Source organism: Microtus pennsylvanicus, chromosome 7 (genome assembly GCF_037038515.1).
Source record: "Microtus pennsylvanicus isolate mMicPen1 chromosome 7, mMicPen1.hap1, whole genome shotgun sequence".
In the NCBI taxonomy this organism is placed as follows: domain Eukaryota; kingdom Metazoa; phylum Chordata; class Mammalia; order Rodentia; family Cricetidae; genus Microtus; species Microtus pennsylvanicus.
In genome coordinates, this window is record NC_134585.1 from 15,413,272 (window position 1) to 15,432,814 (window position 19,543).

Here is a 19,543-nt window from a genome sequence, read left to right on the forward strand (position 1 = left end):
TAAAAATGGGAACATGGGTCAGGGACAGGCAGAGAAACACCACAAAAGCGCCACATCTTCTTACCTGATCTTGGGACTATTTTAAAGTATTTTTAGAAAAAAAAAAAAAAGTAAAACCAGAAGAAACAGAATGTAAAAGAAAAAAATCAGACAGGGAAAAAAAAAAGAAAAAAACAAATGTTATGGTTGAATGAATCATACACTGAATGTCCCTCTAAATGTTACACTCAGAATAACCGACTTGATAATGCTCTAATGATATGCTGTAAGAACATTAAAATATTAATTCTTTAAAAATAAAACTATAAAAATATGCCTTAAGAAATATTTGCCTCTGAGCATAACATGAGTCGCCAATATGAAAAAGATGACTTACACATAACAGCAACAGATAACGGCAGAGTCAAAATCAGAGACAAAAAATCCTTAAAATTATCTTAAGAAAAAAAAATGACAACAGGTGATATTTAGATTTCATAGCTCACTGGAAGTGAGTGGTTAGAATTTTCTACAAAGGATATATTCATAAAAGTGTGAGGAGGGGGGCAAAAGCAGCTCACTATAGAAGTCTAAGTGGTACCCAACTCTACACAAAAGACCAAAGTCAAGACCCTTGAAGGATCCAGACATTTCTATTTCTTAGACTATGTGATTGAAACAGTGCACATTTTAAAAGTCTCTCTTTCTCTCTCTCTTTGCTGCTGACACCTGCTCCTATCAGGTTTGCACGTCTTTTTAGGGCCCGTTTATAAAGAAAAAAGATCTACTAAGTTATCTGAGGTTCTATTTTTAAAAGGCAAACTGGAAGAAAAGGCAACGCAGCATCTAAAATGTTCTCACCAACCGCACTGGGAACAAACCCCAAGGTTTACTCTGTGGGCAGTGCCATTTACCATTAGACAATGAAACTTTTTACAGCGGATTCCTAAACTATAGGAAAATGTCCTCGGGGCTCTCGCTTAGAAAGTTTAATTATTAGCTTTAAAATAACTTTGACAGTCAGCAAACATTGCAGCTGAGCCACACCAGGGGGAAAGAATTCCCAGCCTTTTGGACAAGGTCCTTTTTCCTTCACACAGTGAGTGACTCGGGAGTCAAGGCTTCCCTGCTTCAGCTGTAAGGGCTGAATTAGCCCCATTGCTGTCTGGGACTCTTGATAAGTCACTGTTACACTCCGAACAGGCCCTTGACCAACACAGTAACGGCAAAACCTCAACTGTCTACGCATGCAGGCAGTTTTAAGTTTTTTTTGTTTTTTTGTTTTTATCATCAAGGGTGCTGCCGATCAACCACAAATTAATTTTTCACTAGCAAAGTATATCGAATAATCCATATACAATTTTCTTATCCGTAACTAGAAAGCTCTTCCACTATGGAGGGAACTACTTTGGAAACATGCCACCTTGACTGGCTTTCCCATCTGTCAGGGAGCTCAGCTGGTAGCATGCTGGGAGTCCGCTGCAGAGGGGGGCAGAGGGGGGAAGGAACAAACGACCGATGTGTTCTGTCACACGAGACTACGCACAGCCAGCGACAAGGAAAATAGCAGAGCATAGACGTTTGCACTGAGCACGGTCCACGAAATTCACATGGCATCCAAAGAGCATGTTCTGGAGTCATGAGGAAGATGACATGGTGCTGGCTCATGATAGATCGTGGTTGTTGCGAGTAAACTTTGGGGCGGGGGTGGGGGTGGGATAATCAAGTACCTGGCAGACCGGGCTCCGAGACTGAAGCCCACGTAACCCTCCGCTGGCAGGGAGTCATCGCCCAGTTCCTTAAGGTCTTGTGGCCCAAGATACTTGTCAGTGTCCCCTGTGATGGCATCTTCACCTGCGGATGGAGAGCAAGTCACGGTCAGAAGCCCTCCCTCTTGACTCTGGAGCAATTATGGAGACTGGCGGCCGCTCATGATCTCATCGCTTTCCCTGGCACCCTGTAGTTTTGTTTATTTGGTTTTTTTTTTTAATGCCATCCAGGAAGAAACAGTAAAGGAAGAGGTTAATTCACAATTGTAGGGGCCAACTGAAGTAGTGAACCCAGCTAGGGTTAAATGATCAGTGGTAAGCATGACCCCTGACCCCTCCCTGCCGCACCCCTACCCCCTAGGTTCAGTTAATTACAGAGAAGAAGCTTATCTCTCGGGGGACTTTTCCTCATGCCACCCATGATGAGAGCAACTTGTTTGAATGAACACAGTTTACAAAATAAGGCCTGTGTCTCTAACACTGTCCTTAAAAACGAGAGAAGGAAATGGCTTTATTGAGTCACGCTTTTGCTTGTATGTGTCGGCGGCTAAGCATGCCACGGTGCAACTGTGGAGTTCAGAGGACCACCTGTGGGAGCCAGCGCTTTCCTTCCACTATGTGGATTCTGGCGATCAAACTCAGCCAGGCTTGGCAAGTGCTTTTCACCTGCCCGGGAAAGAGGTGCTTTTGTAATTGTTGAAACCAGCTTCCTCTCTAGGATTTCGGTTTAGGGCATATCGTCTCTAAGTTCTGTAAGTTCATGGTAGGAGCAGTAATTGATTTCCTGGGAGACCTCAAAGCACATTAGTTTTGAGTTCTTTCTAAACCTATCAGATTCACGAACCAGCCCGGCTGTTCCCACAAAGCAACTCTGCCTTCTACAGAGGTGAGGTGTCCGCTCCTGCAGCCGGAAAGGGGGACCATAGAAGTGCGCCCTGACTAGCCCCACAAAGAGTTAATGCAAGCAAACCGCTCTTACGAGCTCTGGGCTCTGTGTGCCTAGTGAGCTCACGCGGAAAACCACATTCCAAGAGCAACGGGGCAGGTTTTTCAATCGTCTTCTGCCCTCTGGGAAGTTTCCCATCCCTCCCAAAGTATAGCCCAGGCTGCGGAAAGTTCTCTCTACAAGGGCAAACCCTGTCTCTTCTTAAAATTACTTTGATTCCTTTCTGAGATACAAGCTGGCTGGCGCAAAGAGATCCCAAAAGTGTATATGCTAAGTTTTCCCAGAGGTAAGCGATTGGACGGCCCGGTTCCTCCATTCAACACAGTTTACAATCTCCATTCATTTCAACCACGGGAACTTAACTTTTAAGCAGCCAATCCGATCTTGAAACACACTGGCGACTACTGGGTATTTTTCCCCCCAAATGTGAAGACTAAAAGATTGTCTTTCTGCTGCTACTCAAGACCACACTCCTGTAAGTGAGAATTCACAGGGGGGATATTTGCAACATCTCTCCGTCAGAAACCAAACCAGCACACCGCCAAGCAGGAATGAAAGAAAGAGCGTTCTTACTGTGTGGCAAAGCCATTTCCACCACGCTGGGTTGAGGAGTACTTCCTGGAGGCTTCCAGGAATTCCTTAAGCAGAGGTTTAGAGAGAGCCGTCCACACCAGCCCCAATCCACACCAGCCTGAACAAACCCTTCCCCGGGCAGATCTGTCTTCACCGGGGCCGCGGAGCTTCCCTCAGCCTCTCCGTCTGCTCGCAGGCAATTGGGCAACTGTACATTGTTCCTCACGTTTTAGACTCCGAAGATTTTTTTCAAAAAAATTTCAGACAGAAACATTCAAAAAATTTCATGTGGCAACACTTAATAGCGACGAACATCCCTCTGATCACTCCGCAGACATCCTTTCAAAGTGCCTCCTGATTGGATTAAGACCGCTCTGGCAAGCCTCTTGCAGGACCCAATAGTGACATAAACACAAGCCCAGGAGTTATTTGTATGTAAATATGAGGACTGCCTGGGTGTAGACTTTCAGTAACTTGATACCAGTGCCGGCCCGAGCGGCTGAGACCCTTGCAAGAGGTTGAGTGAGCCCAGAGCACTGGGTATAATTGGAAGCCCGGTAGACGGGCTCTCCTCAAATATGAATGAAGAAACGGCCAAGCCAGGTAGAGGAAAAACAAACACTGTAAGAAAACAAAGAATGGGCCGAAGCAGGAGTGGCTGGGAGCTGCAGGCAAACTTTCAACTTTGTTCTCAGCTGGGAACACGGGAGCCTCTGTTATTTATGGTCCCTGTCAGGTGGACGGAGGGCAGGAAAGAAGGGAGGGCCTGCCCTCTGGGTGGAGATTGGGAAACTGTGAGGCCAGGGAAGCAGCTGTGGCACCAGAGTTCCCGGGGACGCCACAGATCAAACACACAGACACAGAGTAACAGGGGAGTACCTCGAGAAAGAATGGGAAAGAAGAGGGGCTGCGGGGCAAAAAGGCAGCCCGGGGAAGCAACTACCATTGTATGGAAGTCTGGGCAAGGTTCTTGCAATTCTTGAATATGCTCAGAGGGTCTCTGTTTACTGGTTCTCACTCCTGGCGGGGGCGGGGAGATCACAGGAGAGCGGGGTGACCGGGTGATGATAGTGGCTAGAGAAGTCTAGGCAACCAGGAAGAGAAGACCAGGCCCAGGAGGTGACCCTGACACCTGAAGCCTCTGAAGATGGCTCTCCTCTGAAATGCAGACCTCTCTCCTAGGGGAAGCATCCTGTTTATGGGGGCAGTGGGTGAAAAGAGAGCTGGCTAGACCTCTGCAGGTTCCACTGGGGTGTGCCTGAGAGGCCATTTCAATTGCACCCTCTAACACACACAAGAGAATAGCTGGGTGGTTAGGATAGGAAGTTAGCAAAGGCCTTTGAAACCTAAGTCAGCTGTGCCAAGCTTCTCTATTTACTTATGTAAGTTTTTTTGTATTTATTTTTTTAGCAGTTTTTATGCGTGTACAAAGCAATATAATCATACCTACCTACCCATTTCCCTATTCCAATACCTCCCTGTCCCTCTCACAACATTGTATCCTCCTTTTTTTTTTTAAACCCACAGAATCCAATCAACACTGCCCATAACTACAAGTGTATGCAACCTTCCAGTGGGGCAAGAGCAACCTACATGTGACCACACCCCCAGAGAAAAGTGCCCCTCCCTCCACCAGCTGCTACCTTCTGCCAATAGTTTTTCGGTTAGGGGTGAAGCCTCATGAGCCCTCCCCCATCCACCTAATAAATACAGAGACTTGAATCTGTAGAGGTGAGGGGAGTGAGGAACATTGCTGTCTCAGGATCATGAATGAGTGAATGAATATGATTTATCAATGTTAAGATGATCTGTTCCAATCTGCTCAGCCTGGCTGCAACCAACAGGATACATACCTACAGGAGCAAGAGGGAAGCCATTTATAGGGTTCACACACTGAAAATGGGAGGGGAGGCCGGGCTTCAGGGAGAGAAATGTCTGAGTGCTAGCCTGGTGTTTTGTTTGTTTGTTTGTTTTTTCATATCTAAAAACTACAAGCTGGCCAGTTTAGCTTTCAACTCAAGCTTGCTTCCCTCAAGACCTGGGATATGGATCGCCATCCCCCTCTCCACCCACTCCCCCCCCACCCCACGCAGCACACAGTGCCCTTCTACACAGCCCTGCCCACCCATCAGGGAGTTCCTTCAATCTCTGCAGATCCCTAAACTCTGAGACTTTGAATCTTTCCAGGGTATCTGCTCTTCCCCACGTGACTGGTGTCTCCCTCCCTCCCTTTCTACTTACATCTGAGAAGGGCAGGGCATTCCTCCCCAGGGTTTCCTGGGCCTATGCCTAGCCTCTCACAGGGCCTTGTGGGGTCTCTTGGATGGATTGCATATTTGAGGGGCCCTCTAGATAGTTTTGGAACTGATGACTGATACTGAGCGAAGAGACTGGTTGTGTTTTTATTTTTTCAAATCTGCATGCTCCAGTGATTTGACCCTTTCCTGGGATTAAGGTTGATGAAGGGCAAGCATAGTCTGTAGACACAGGTCTTTAGATTTTTTCCAGGATGGGTTGCTATTAAATCACAAAAAAAAAAAAAAAAAATCCCAGGGTAGGGTGAGGGTGGGAACTGTGGATACTGATCAAAGAGGAATCAAAACGTCATGACCTTCTGGGCAGTGGTGGCACATACCTTTAATCCCAGCACTCAGGAGACAGAGGCCAGCCTGGTCTACAGAGCTAGCTCCAGGACAGCCAGGGCTACACAGAGAAACCCTATCTAGAAAAACAAAAGCAAGCTAACAAACAAAAACGATGACCTGCATGACGGCAAACATGTCCTCACAATTTAGCACAGTACAAGCATTCCTTACGAAATGCAGAACTTACTAATTGAAGTAAAGCTATTTTCTTCTAATGTGGTCTGTAGAGGAGGTGTTCTGGGTGCAGATTTGAGCTCTAGCGTTTATGACCAGAAAGCAGTTACCTTGTCATTCCACGGCTCTTGAGTCATGGTTTGGACCTTCACAAATGATGACTCTACTTAGAACTTTGTTACAATGTCCTGGAAAGTGAATTAAAAGTTTGGACCAAAGGAGCACTGAACCCTAGGACCTTGAGTGGGTAACAGGTTCTCCCCCTGGGCCCAGCTATCTGTGCCTATGAATGTACAGACTCATCATTTAAATTGCTACCGTCTACACTGGTCAAGGCAAAATCAACGGGCTCAGCACAGGCGTTCCATGGGCATCACACGGAATAAATGATTAAACGGCAACAACAAAACGGATCCTCCCACCTTCCCATGCAAAACACTCTGTAATTATCATCTAGCACAAAGCACTGTTATTCTGAGGTTAGGATGGACTGTGTTAAACGGTGTGACCGATCCTAATCCCCTTTTGATAGCACAAAATTGCCTAGCAGCAGCTGCTTAGCAACAGGTTCAAGTATTTCTAAGCTAGCAGAGGTGATAGTCTTAGTTTAATATTTATATACCGTCGTCAATATTTATGTTATAAAAACTAAAGATCTTGACGCTGAAGTACTGTTGTAAATATGTATAAAACACCAAGGGCCCTAAAATTCCACTTCCTAAGAAGTACAAAGTGCATGGGTCCACACTTGATGGATAGCTTAATAGCGGAGTATAGGAGGATTGATAACTGGGTAGTCGCGATATAAAGAGTCTTGACTATGTTTTGGCAAGGAGGCCGTTCGTCTCTCCAGTTGCCCTCCCAACCCCACCTCCAATGAACTCTACTGTCCCCTGCCTAAGCCCATGTACAGGGCCCTTACTTGAATCTGATTGGTCAGAGTTTTGAAAAGCAAGTTCCAGGGAACGTGATTGTCCAGGATCTCCAGGTTTTAGATTAAAAACAAACAAACAAATAAATAAACAAACAAAAAAACCTGCAGGTTCTCAGTGAGCCTCTTGGAAATGCTTGTCTGTCCCTAGCCAGTATTATATAAGAAATGGGATTAACACTAAGCCAATATTGTATAAAGAAGCTTGAGGTTTATGTGAAGTGAGGCAGAGGTGGTGGGAAGGAAGAGAAGGAGAGGAGAGGGGCAGAGAAAGGAAGAGAGAAAAAGAGAGAGGCAGAGAAGGAGTGTGTGTGTGGTGGGGGGAGTAAAGACAAGGAAGGGAAGAGAGAGACAGGAGAGAGAAAGGGCAGGAGGCAGCAATTGCCATTTAGATAGCCTAGCTGAAGAACCAGACATTGACTGATCCAGCCTTGCACACCTGGTCATGTGACTCCTGCTTCAGGACTGCTTTCTGATGCCATCTCCTGAAAGCTGGCAAGCCCACAGGATGATTGAGATCATGCTTTAAGACACCGGGTGTAAAGAGAGGTGGTTTACTCTGTAATAGCTGACCGAAATGGAAACAAGAAACAAAGTCCAGAGGTCACATGCTGCTTGCCCAATGTGTCCCTGGCCAGCTCTTTAGCTCTGTATCTCAGCAGTGTTCACAGGATGAGAACGGACAAAGATCTCAAGCAAGCGGTGTGGCCAGTTCCATTAGTTGGGCTTCCATCACGTACTACTTGCTTTATGCCTTTCCCAACTTTGATTTTCGGGCGCCATTGTTCTTACTGTTAATCCGTTTCTGTCGGTAGTCTACCAGAACCCAGGGAAAGTTTTCAAGACAATCCAGACCTTAAAAGAACCTTAATCCCTCAAGGAGCCACACCAAGTAATAAAAATGCCACTGGGGGCATTTCACTGGATTCCCAGCCAGCCCCGCCCCCCACCCCCCACACTGTGTCTGAATGGAAAGTAGAATCCTCACACTACAGAGGGCCACAGGTAGAGTTGTAGACTCTGTCTACCTGGAAAACCAGATAGACTAGCTTTGGAAACAAGGAAAGAAAGGAAACAAATGTGTTATAAGATTTCTGGGGCTGTGGAGGGACAAACAGCTGCATCTTTATCTCCCTGGGGCTCCAGTCAGTGGTCCACGCTCAGCCTAACCTCTTTCCTGTCTTCATGGTGCCTCCCGTGACCCTTTCTACACTGTGGAAAGAAACAGTTTTGGGCTTGATGTGGGAATGAATTTTCTTGACCTAGACTTGATCTCTCCTTTCTTCCCCTTCCCTCCTCTCCTCTGTTTTCTTTCCTCTCCTTCCCCTGGCATCCCGTCTTCCCTCTTTGCTTTCCCTCTTCTTCCAGCCCTCTCCTTTCTTCCCCAGCCTCTCTCTACGTTACTTTCTTGTTATCTTTTCCGCCTTGAGCTCACCACCACAAAACCCATTTGTTGCTTTTCTAGGGACTCAGAGTTCTTTTTCTATCTGCTCAGAGCCTAAGACCTGGAGAAACTCCCTCAAAATAGCTCAACCAAATGATAGTAAGATATTTTGCTTGGAAGAGCTTACTTCTTGTCTTGGGAAATGCAGAATGTGTCCCCCACACGCACACACAAGAGGATGCGCTTTGTAACATTAAAAAGTGAAATAGCACAAAACCCCTCGGAGTAAATAATAGCCCCCAAGGCTCCAAATGACGTGAGATTGAAAGCAGCCAGAAGAGGAATCAAGAGAGGTGTAATTTCCACAGCCCAGTGATTAACCAGGAGTTAACTGCTCTACAACAGACACTTACTTCCCGGCAACCTTAGACAGCTTCAGTTGACTGAAAGGCTTTAAAATACCTTTCTCAGGAAAGACAGGAGAGACGATGAGAACTGTGGAAGAGTGAACCTTTCCACCGTTATCAGTCTTCACCTCAGGCCAGGAGCGCAAGATTGGATCACGAGAATCAACACCCCTATTTATTGAGCATCTGCTGTGTTCTGGGCTTTGTGTTTGGTGCTTTGAGTATTATCTCATTTAATTCTCTCCGCCTCCTGTCGCTACTTCAGGAGCAGTTTGCAACAATGGAGTAAGAGATCTGAGACCCCCGAGGAATTGAGAAAGATGGGCTTTCAAAGGCTGGAGACCAGGCTGTGGAGACCTGGTGCTGATGCTGCCAGCGTGCTGTGGAAACTCAAAGTCCACCGAGCAAGTACTGCTGACAGTGGAGATGAGCAAAGCTCTCTGAAGGCAGAGGGTGTCTGCTGGGCTACCTCTCTGGTTCCCAGCTGCCCAGCATAGCGTGGGTGCTCAATAAATGTCTGGAATGATTGGCAGATCAGTTATAACCTCAGAAGAAGAGACTACAGCACCAGAGTCAAGAGGGGGGTGGGAGACTTACTTTTCACCAAAAACGTCTGTACATTGGGAATTTTGAACCATGAGCATTTATCACCTAGTCAAAAAAAATGAATAAAGTCAACAGAATGAAACAGGACACAGGGAATGCAGGTCAGTCATATAGGCTGTGTGTTCCATCCACCGCAAACACATACAGGACATGCCCAAGCCAGCCAGGTAGGCTTCAGGGTAGACTGTCATGTGTACCAGTGGACACCCGTCAAACATGGGGAGGAAGCTCCTCCTCCCCACTGGCTTTTGTAAGAAATGGGACACACAGAGAAAGAACACAGGAAGACAGAGACTCACATCCACATGTCACTTTGAAAGCTGTGCCTTCAACGCGTAGAATGCATAGGGGGAGATTTGAAAGTCTGCACCAGCAACAAACTCCCAGATGACTATGGTACCTGCGGGCCCAGAACTCAGTTGTGAACCCTTAAGTTTAAGGAACTTTACCATTTGCCTTTTTTTTCTATAAATTGTACCATTTCAGCCATTTGCCCAGCCTGTGGCTTTGTCCAGTTAGGTCTCTTTCCTAGGTGGGGATCCTAGAATCACAGATGCACTAACTTGGGAAACAGTTTTTCCTTAACAGAGAGTGCTTCTTACTGTTTAGGCATCAGGTTTCCACACAGGCAGCAGGCTCTCCTGGCAGGCTGTGATGGTACTGGTCTGTGAACTACACGGAATATTCAGGTGGCAGAGCCAACTATTGTCTCCAGTAGTCAGTCTCCAGGGAAGAGGACCAAGACGCAGATCAGGGTACAAATACCGCACCGCAGCTGTTTGGAGTTGTCCCCCAATAGCCTGAATACACTTTATATCATGTGTACTGCACATCCCACCGGTTCTTAATAAAAGACTTGTTTTTATTTATGTGTGTATGCCACTCTATGTGCGTGTAAGGATATCTTCAGAATCTAAAGAAGGACGCTGGATCCCCGGGAGTGGGCAAATCAGGTGGATGTGAGCCATAGGCTGTGAGTGGTGGGAACTGAATTCAGATCTTATGGTAGTTTGAAAGAAAATGGCGCCCAAAGGGAGTGGTACTATTGGGAGGTGTGGCTTTGTTGGAGGCAGTACTTCACTGGAGAGGTGGGTTTTGAGGTCTCATGTTTGTTCAGGCCATGCCCAGTGTTTTAGACCATTTCCTGTTGCCTGTAAGTCATGATGTGAGAATTCTCAGCTCCTCCTCTAGCACACGTCTGCCTGCACGCTGCCTTGCTTCCCACCACGATGATAACGGACTATAGATGCTCATGTGATGCTTCCCTTTATCCTCTGTTCCTTTCATCCTTAATGATAAAGAAAGTAAAAGTAGGAAGGGAGCCTAGTGTGGTAGTGCCTATCTTTAACCCCAGCACTCAAAGGCAGAGGTAGGCAGATCTCTGTGAGTCCAACATCAGCCTGGTCTACAAGAGCTAGTTCCAGATCAACCCAATAGACATAGTAAGATCTTGTTGCAAAACAAAATACACACAAACAAACCCAACATACACACACACACACACACACACACACACACACACACACACACACACACAGCACAGGAAGGGAAGATAGGGCCCGGATCCATCCAATTCTATTGCAGCTATGTGACAGCGAATGAGAAGTTACTTAGACTCCAGATCCATCTTTCCTTTTGTTCTTCAGTTTGAAGCTAGAACCCATGTCCACACAAGCGAGGTTACTGTATTCGGAGATTAGAGAGAGGATATGAGGGGAAGGGAGGTGGGTGGAGTTTGTACTTCCTGCTTCATGTGGTGTCTCTGTGTTCCAGGCCCTTCGGGAAGGCAATACCATCAAGCACACTATTTGAGGGCCCTGTGGCAAAGGTCAGAGGCACAGTTAGAAGCTGAAGGTGGGGAGCCCGAGTGTCTCTGCTTCTCGCTGTTTCTCCAGATGAGCAAAAGGTAGGGACTCTCCTTGCACATATGACCTCCATCATTGGCCATGAAAGCATAAACTAAGCAGGCAGTGGAATACGGTACCTTTTCACTGTCTATCTTTAAACGGGACAATTACCGGCGGAATGAGTAGTGGGCTTAACAGGTGATTTAAGAAGCCTGAGGAACTGTGCCAGCATCAGGGATGCATGGGCCCTGGGAGGGAAACCACCCATTGCACTTTCCTTCTCCATAGACCTTGCCTTAAGATTCTGGCTTTGCAGGAGGCCAAAGAGGAAGAATGGGGTCTGGCTGGCCAAGTTCACACCCCTCTGAAACAATAAATTGCCATTACCTCACGGAACAAATGATTCTGTTCAGGTGACCAATTTTCTTTTTTAAAGCACACAAGGTCAACCCAATTCTTTGCTTGTAAGATTTCTCTTTCTTGTGGCTGGGATGTGTTTCTTTTTAAAAAACCCACACAGCAGTTCACTGCTCCCAAAGCCAGGCTATGGAGTGTCTAAAGTCAGCACACATGACTCAGCGCTGGAAGCTGTCCAGGTGGAGCCGTGAGAATGTCCCCGTGATCTTGCTGGGGTTAATAAACAAACCCATCCCAGAAGGGAAGAAAGGGTTCAGTGTCTCTCCTACAGAGAGGTTGAAAGAGAAAGTTGAGTCAGATGCTGTCATTTTCTCATGGCTTCAGTGGCTGAACCTGGATGTAGTAATTTCCCTTGGTTACCTCCGTTAGGACTAGATGTCACGCTGACTTGGGAGCATAAATGCCTAAGCTGAAGATGGCATACAGACAGAAGAGAGTGTAAGGTCACTCCCCTATTCCCACTACGTCAAACCTATGCCACTCGTAAAGATGACCGGACAGTGAACTAGCTGCCAGCTACAAACTCACTCGGCCAAGTCAGGACTGGAAGGCTGGCTGCTGGTTGCTAAGCTTCATGTAGCGGCATCATGCCAACTAGTTCGGCCCGTGCGTGGGTATATCCTCAAGAGTACAAATGCCTGTATGTGTAAAGATGTGCATTATGTAACCCAGGCGACAGGCGTCAATATCATTCCACAGAGGCCGTCCACTTTTTGGTTCCTTTTTGGATGAAGGTCTCTCATTGGTTCCAAACTTACTGATTCGGCTAGATCGGCTGGCCAGCAAGCCCTAAGGATCTACCTAGTCCCTGACTATATAGTGTGATTTCCAGAATAACACCATGATGTCCAGTTTTTTTTTTAATATGACTTGTGGGCATCAAACGCAGATCCTCCTTAAGTGTTCCTGTCCTGTTTGTGTATTCTTTCTTAGCCATTCCTTCTGCATCAAACCTGCTCCAGCCATCTTTCCTCTCAGCTCTTCATTATCTAGATGCATAAGGACCATGTGGAAAGCATCGGAACTCTTCACTTAGGAAGGGAGTTCCGGGCGTACTGCCCACAAAGTACCCACTGTATGACTAATTGTGATCTCTTCTTGTCCCTAAACTGTCACCTCTAAACCAGGTGAAAAGCACTCATCTGTGGATTTGTTTCTAGCATATTCCCTGAAGGTGTATACATAGAAGGCCACACCATGTGGGACCTCTTCTCATTCTAACCTAAGCCCGGCCCAGGGAAATCGGAGTGGTCCCTCTATTAGCGGCATCACTGTCTGGGATCTCTCACCCGCTCTCAGACACTCACCCCTCTGCCCTCCCCTCCTGGCCCATTCATTCACGCGGTTCCTGATGTTCACCGTCCAAGGTCTCTGCAGTAAGGATGCTAACAGCGGGAGTGGCTAAGGGTGGGCGGCGTGGGCCCTGCTATTGCACATGCCTTTAGGTCAGGATGCTCGGGTGGACGGCATTAACTGAAGAAAAACGGAGGAGGGAAAGAGTCTCCAAAGTTGCAGCTTAGTTGGGTCAACAATGGACTTTCTGGCGTGTGCACACACGTGCAGCTTCGGGCTATCTATGAGCCAGCGCATGGGTGGTTCGAGCACCGCATTCTAACTCATCTGACAGGGAGGAACACCCTGTGTGGCTCTCCCCTACTACATGACAGCTCTGTGCTCCATTCTCCCTCTGGCTCCTCAAAATTGTGGGTGCGTGCGGTCGCTGTGGAGAGAGCTTCCTGTTATGGGGACTCATCTGATTTGTGTTTCCAGAGGAAGATTCTCCAAGGACTTCTACTGGAACCCACTCCTTCTAGATTCTTCCCTCTATCGCTGACCACACCGTAACATCCTTCTTCCTCTTCTAAGGCAGTAGGTGTAGAATTTTGGAGAATCCACCTTCTTTCTGAGCCCTGTCCTGAGGACCTCATCTAGGCCACTGTCTGGCATAACCACCCAGCTGCCACTTCTGTCTGCCAGACTCTCAGCACAGTTGTAAGTAATTTGGGTACTCGGAATATCTGTGCCTTCTCTTCCCCTTCTACCTCCCCTACAACCTCTGCTTGTCCAAATTTAATCCATTCTTTGACATGCTTTTCAAGGTCCTTCAGAGGCTGTTAGTAATTTCTTGAATTTCCTTACCAATCCCATGATCTCCTCTTGTATGATGCCTCACTGAGCAAGGAGCCTCAGTCTGAGAGACCTCAATTCAAATGCCAGCTTTCTGAATGGTGCAAAGCTGTGGAAATACCATACACCTTCTGAGTGGGATGCTAAGGATAAATTAGAAGTCATAACACTTTCCGTGCGGGCTCTAATTGTGACTAAATATAACTTGGGGGAATAATAGTAATAAGAATTATACCCTGAAGGTACTTTGAAAGAATTAAACATGACAACGTAAATAACTGGTACTCAAAGAGATTTTACTACGTGCAGATTTGAGCCTAAACCTTGCACTGAAAACCTAAATGACCCATGTACTCAGAGGTTTCCAGCTATATGACCACACCAAAGCCACATTATAGCTTGAGTATGAAGGCTTTGGATATCAGCCAGATTTTCGTGTGCTTTTAATCAAAATGTTCCTTGCCTGGAACCTGGGCAGGGGCTGTGACAAATTTATGTGAAGTGAAGGCAGGAGATGCCTCTAATCCCAAACACGGGCAGCTGTGGTGGGGACTTCAGATGGCAACGGTGGCCGGCACAGGTCTACTCCTGTAGAGCAGGCTGTCCAGTTGGAAAGAAATAAACAAAATGAATCACACGTAGAAAATTACAGACTGTGGGTGAAATCTAGCCTCCTGCCTATTTCTATAAATACTTTCAGCCACGCCTGGGTGAGCGGGCTAAGTTTCTGGCTGCTTGTGTGAGGGAAGTAAATAGGATGGGGCCCAGACAGCTGATCTCTGAAAATCTTTATCACCAACCATTTACAGAATGACTCTACTGTGCCCCAGAAACAAATGACTTATAATAACCCAGCTATAAGAACCATGAAGGGTTCAGAAAAAAACAACGCAATGGAGGGCAAGTAGGGAGAGGCCTCTGTAGACCATGGTTAGAGACTGAATCTAAGCACAGGGAATGCTGGGATGTCTGTGTTATCTGTTTGTACCTGCATTATCTTTTGGGCTATGCTTGTATTATGAGGAAGCAGTGGCTACTTTTACCGTGACGTACAGCACTCTACAGGTGGGTTCATAAGACACAAAGTGCACACCAGCCCACTGCCGTACAATAAAACCACCCAGGGGAAGAAACAGATCATTAACTTCTCCACTCTGTTATCCACGCCCACCCTTGCCCCTCACCATATCTCAGCCCATTTTCCCTTGTCATAGAGACTGTTTGCTTTAAAATAGCCTCTTCCCTCGCTGTTTTCTTTTTCTGTTGTTGTTTTGGCTTTTATTTTGAGACAGGGCTTTGCTATGTAGCCCAGGCTGGCCAGGAACTCAGAGTCCCTCCTGCCTCTGTCTTCTGAGTATATATACAGGTATATAAATGTGTGTTGCCATGTTCAGCATTTTCTTGCCTTTTCATCACCATCATCATCATCATCATCATCATCATCATCATCATCATCATTATCTCACTCTGTAATTCTGCAATACTAGCATATTGTCATCTATTACTTTTGGTTTTGTCTTGTTTTGTTTGTGGCTTCTGTTGCCCTTGTTTAACCTACAACTCCCCAGTTGTAGCCATAGGTCTATACTCTACCATGGTATACACCTACAGAGACACCTTTACAGAAACCTCCTTTGCAATAGCTTCAAGCTGGAAAGAATCCACATTGCCATCAATGGGAGGGCAGAGAACCTAATTGTGGAGATTCTAAGTACTGTGTGGAGTATCGCACAAGCATGCTAGTGACCAAATTACAATGATCCCACAGCAGGAACGAAGGCAAAGCTCACTATAAGCACAGGAGCATGGGGAGGGAGTGGAATAAATGATACACCCATGGGGAGATGGGGGAATGGAATAAGTGAGGCACCTACAGAGTTGTAAGGACTTCTCTAGAAGCTGGGCAGATAGCCGAGTCTAAGAAGTAAGAATGCAAATTGACGGCTGCACAGGAGACCCTTGCTGGATCCCTCCAGAGAGATGCCACTGGGACCGTGGCCATAGAGGGGAGAAGACAGAAGTGACAGGCACCATGGATGCAGAAGTAGGGCAGGCGTGAGTTCCTGGTGGATTGGATAGGTCTCTACTTCCTGTTCTTGACCATGTACCTTGGCCTGAACGGTCCTTGTACTGAGACAGTCTCAAGGAGGGCTGTTTCTATTGTCATGAGATTTTTTTAAAAAATATTATTGCTCCTGATTTGGACCTTAGGGTTGTAGTCTGGTGCGTGGAGGGATATGGGAGGTGGTGGCGGGGAAGAGACAGAAATCTTTAATAAATAAATAAATTAAAAAAATATTATTGCTTTGTGATATCATAACCTTTCCCACAGGTGCATGTGGGCAGTGTGTATGTGTGTGCTGTGTGTGAATGTGTGTGTCTATGTAGACCAGACTGGCCACAAACTTGAATTCACAAAGATTCACCTGCCTCTGCCTCCTAAGTACTGGGATTAGCGTTATTGTATCTAAATTTCATTTCTTGTTGGTAACTAATTCTACCACAAATGAACTTAATTTTTATTTTTTTCTTTCAGTATTTTCTGTCTGCATTCAATTGCAGCAGAGATTTCATAGCTTACTAAAAAAAAAAAAAATTTTTTTTTTCAAGACAGGGTTTCTCTGTGTAACCTTGGCTGTCCTGGAACTCTCTTTATAGACCAGGCTGGCCTCGACCTGCCTCTGCCTGCTGAGGGCTGGAATTACAGGCGTGCACCTCCACCGCCCAGCTAGCTCACTCAAAATGCAAGTGACTTCAGGTTAGATCATCCTTCCTCACAAGGCTCTGGCCTGCCTGACCTGGATCAGCTCCTCTGCACACTGCTGTCTGGTTTCTGTTTTCCATGGCTTGACTCCATTTCCCATCGTGTGACATCTATTGTTCTTTAAAGGCCATTAGACTCCAGCCCACTAGGATTCTGCAAGCTAAAATAACATGTGCACGTTGTTTCCCAATTTATAAAAATACACACATTACAGGAATTTACAATTGAAGTCCAAACTGAGCCAGAATTACTATGGGGCTCCACCCCTCCCCCACATCACCTCCATGACTAGTGCACCCCTCTGACTATTTCCCCCCACCCCACCCCACTCCACCCCCTCTGACTGCTCCACTCACCCCCACACCACCCCCTCTAACCTCTCCAACCTCACCCCTCTCTACCCTCTCTGACTGCTCCATCTCCCCACACCCTCACCGCTCCACTCCACCCCCACCCCATCCCCTCTGACCTCTCCAACCCCACCCAAACCAGAAAACACCTTGGACCTTGATCTTGACGTCAACTTTTTTCCTTCCTTCTATCCTGCCCCCATCTTCCTCTCTCCTCCTCTTTCTCCCTCTCTCCCATCTCTTTTTGCCTTTCCCCCCTTGTTCCTTTTTTCTCTTCCTCTGGTCTCTTCCTCTCCTCATATCTTTCTTTGTCAATTACAGGCCCATTTGTAAAATGTAAGAATTTGGGTAGCAACAGAATAAAACTAGTGATTTGTGCACACATATGCAGTGGCTATCGGGGAGGGTTGTAGGTGGCAGGAGACTGTCCCTTTCCCCTCTGCAGAGCTCACGCCCTGGGGCTCCCCATTCTAGAAAAGGCTTCTCTGGCTTCTGTTTAGGTCTGGTTCTGTTCATGCTTTGGTCCTTGTTCTCTGTATCTCTGCTCCATTGTCCTCCTGGGGCAGTAAGTGACAGCACTGTCTAGACTGCCTGCCTGCTTTTCTCTCTCTCTCTCTCTCTCTCTCTCTCTCTCTCTCTCTCTCTCTCTCTCTCTCTCTCTCTCTTTCTAACTGAGGATTAAACAAACATGTCTTACCTATAATTAATTTCTCAAAGGAGACCAAAAGAAAGAAAAGGGAGAAGCAAAGCAGGAAAATGGTGAAGAAAGGAAGGAGAGACTTCCTGGCAGGAACCCCTCAATAGCTATTCTTTCCTAATTTAGAGCGTATACTATCTCCCACGCTACACACTATCCCTTTTCTTTCTTGAGATAAGCTGTGTTGCTTATAGATGGTGCTGAGAATTCTCAGCAGCCCAGACTGAGCTGTCATGGTCATTTCCTCCCTCCCCTTCGCCACCTTCCCTCTCCCCCCTCTTCCCCTCTTTCTTCATGTACCTTCCCTCCCTCCCCTCTTCCCCTCTTTCTTCATGTAAACAGGGTGCCATGGAGTCTAGGCCTGCCCGAGCTCACTCTGCAGCTTTATCTCTGGATCCCCCTACCTCCACATCCTGATACCACAGCACACATATGTCTGGCTCTTGCTAATTCTGGTACACTGATTCATTCAAACTTCATTGGGTTCACGGAAATGAGCATTTGCCACAGCCACAGCCAGAACTCACTCAAACTTGCAGGTCCGAATCTAATTTTAGAGACAATTAAAGGACTCGAGAGACTCTCAGGCAAGTGAGTTAGAAGTCAAAATTATCATTCAAGTTGGAGGAGCTATTTTAAAATGAAAATTTCATAGCAATTGGTTTTAGGATAATTTTTAGTCATACAGAAATGCTACTACGCATAACAGAGAAGAATATACACTTGATTAGGAAAATGATGATTGGCAGAGCTCAAGTTAGGAAAACTTAGGGATATTGCCAACAGTAATATTTATTTATTTACTTTTGGTTTTTCAAGGCAGGGTTTCTCTGTGTAGCCCTGGCGGTCCCAGAACTCAGCTCTGCAGAGCAGCCTGGTCTTGAACTCAGAGATCCACCTGCCTCTGCCTCCTGAGCGCTGGGATTAAAGGTGTGCGCCACCATGCCTGACTCAACAACATGTCTTCAGTGTCTTCCATGGAGCAAGCAATCACTTGCCTTGCTATCTGGTTCGGCCTAGATCAGACTACAGCTCAAGCCTTGTGCTCCATGTTAGACACCTGCATTCGTGGCAGATATGTAAGACTGGAGACAGACATAGGAGAAAGATCCTTCTGAGTGGGGGAGTAGAGAGGGGGGACTGAGATAAGCCTGAGTGGAAATGAAGATGAGATAGTAGGAGAAAACTTTCAAGTTCCTGAAGGAGCGAAGAGATGATTCAGGAACTGACGGTACCGCTACCTAACCTGATGCGGAGTTTGATCCCCCAGGTCCTCCAAGGTGGAAGGACAGAGCCGACGGACAAACGGTCCTCTGACCTCTGCACATACTTGCTGTCATGTGCGCAGTCACATTCCACCCCCCCCTACACCATCAATGAATATAATCTTTAAAATGTTTCAAATCCTTGAAGGGCTGTGACACGGGAAAATAGATTTTCCTATGTCACAGCCCAGTGGGACCCGAATCTTCATCATCCTGGCTCAAACAGATCAGGATCAGAGTCACCAGCTAGAAGTAAAAAGGAAGTCAAGAGAGGTGGGGGAACTTTTAAAGAAGATTATTCAAACTGGATCAGACAATTGGATACTTTACGGCAAAGAATGTTCCAGCAAAAGAGATTCCAGCTACAAGGGTATTCAAGTAGACTGATCTCCGGGATCCCTCCTTTCCCATTACTGGTATCTAATTCTATGACATTATAAAATCTAAAGCCAAATGATTCTGATAACCCATGAACACACCCAAAGAGGAAAAAAAAACAAAGAACTCACTGAAAGGTACAAATGATCATTATAAGCCACTCTGAATTTTAAGTTTGCAAATATAAAGGAAAGGATTGTCATTTCTACTTCGTTAAGTGAATTAAATTCAAGTTTAAAGATTCCATTTTCACTTGTTTTGGAATTATCTGATAACCAATCCAC

General features: G+C 46.3%; 1 protein-coding gene across 31 annotated transcripts in view; it reads right to left on the bottom strand.

Annotated features, from left to right (window-relative positions):
* The window catches only part of Ank3 (ankyrin 3), a 431,439-nt gene that overhangs the window by 89,319 nt on the left and 322,577 nt on the right, over positions 1 to 19,543 (bottom strand). For 28 of the 31 annotated variants that reach the window (XM_075980047.1, XM_075980046.1, XM_075980043.1 and 25 more), the window contains one exon: positions 1,710 to 1,833. In XM_075980047.1, the coding sequence (XP_075836162.1) occupies positions 1,710 to 1,833 (124 nt within the window). Of the gene's footprint in view, positions 1 to 1,709; positions 1,834 to 3,267; positions 3,417 to 19,543 lie in introns of those variants that run through there. The other 3 variants (XM_075980050.1, XM_075980049.1, XM_075980048.1) reach the window with 1 other exon arrangement.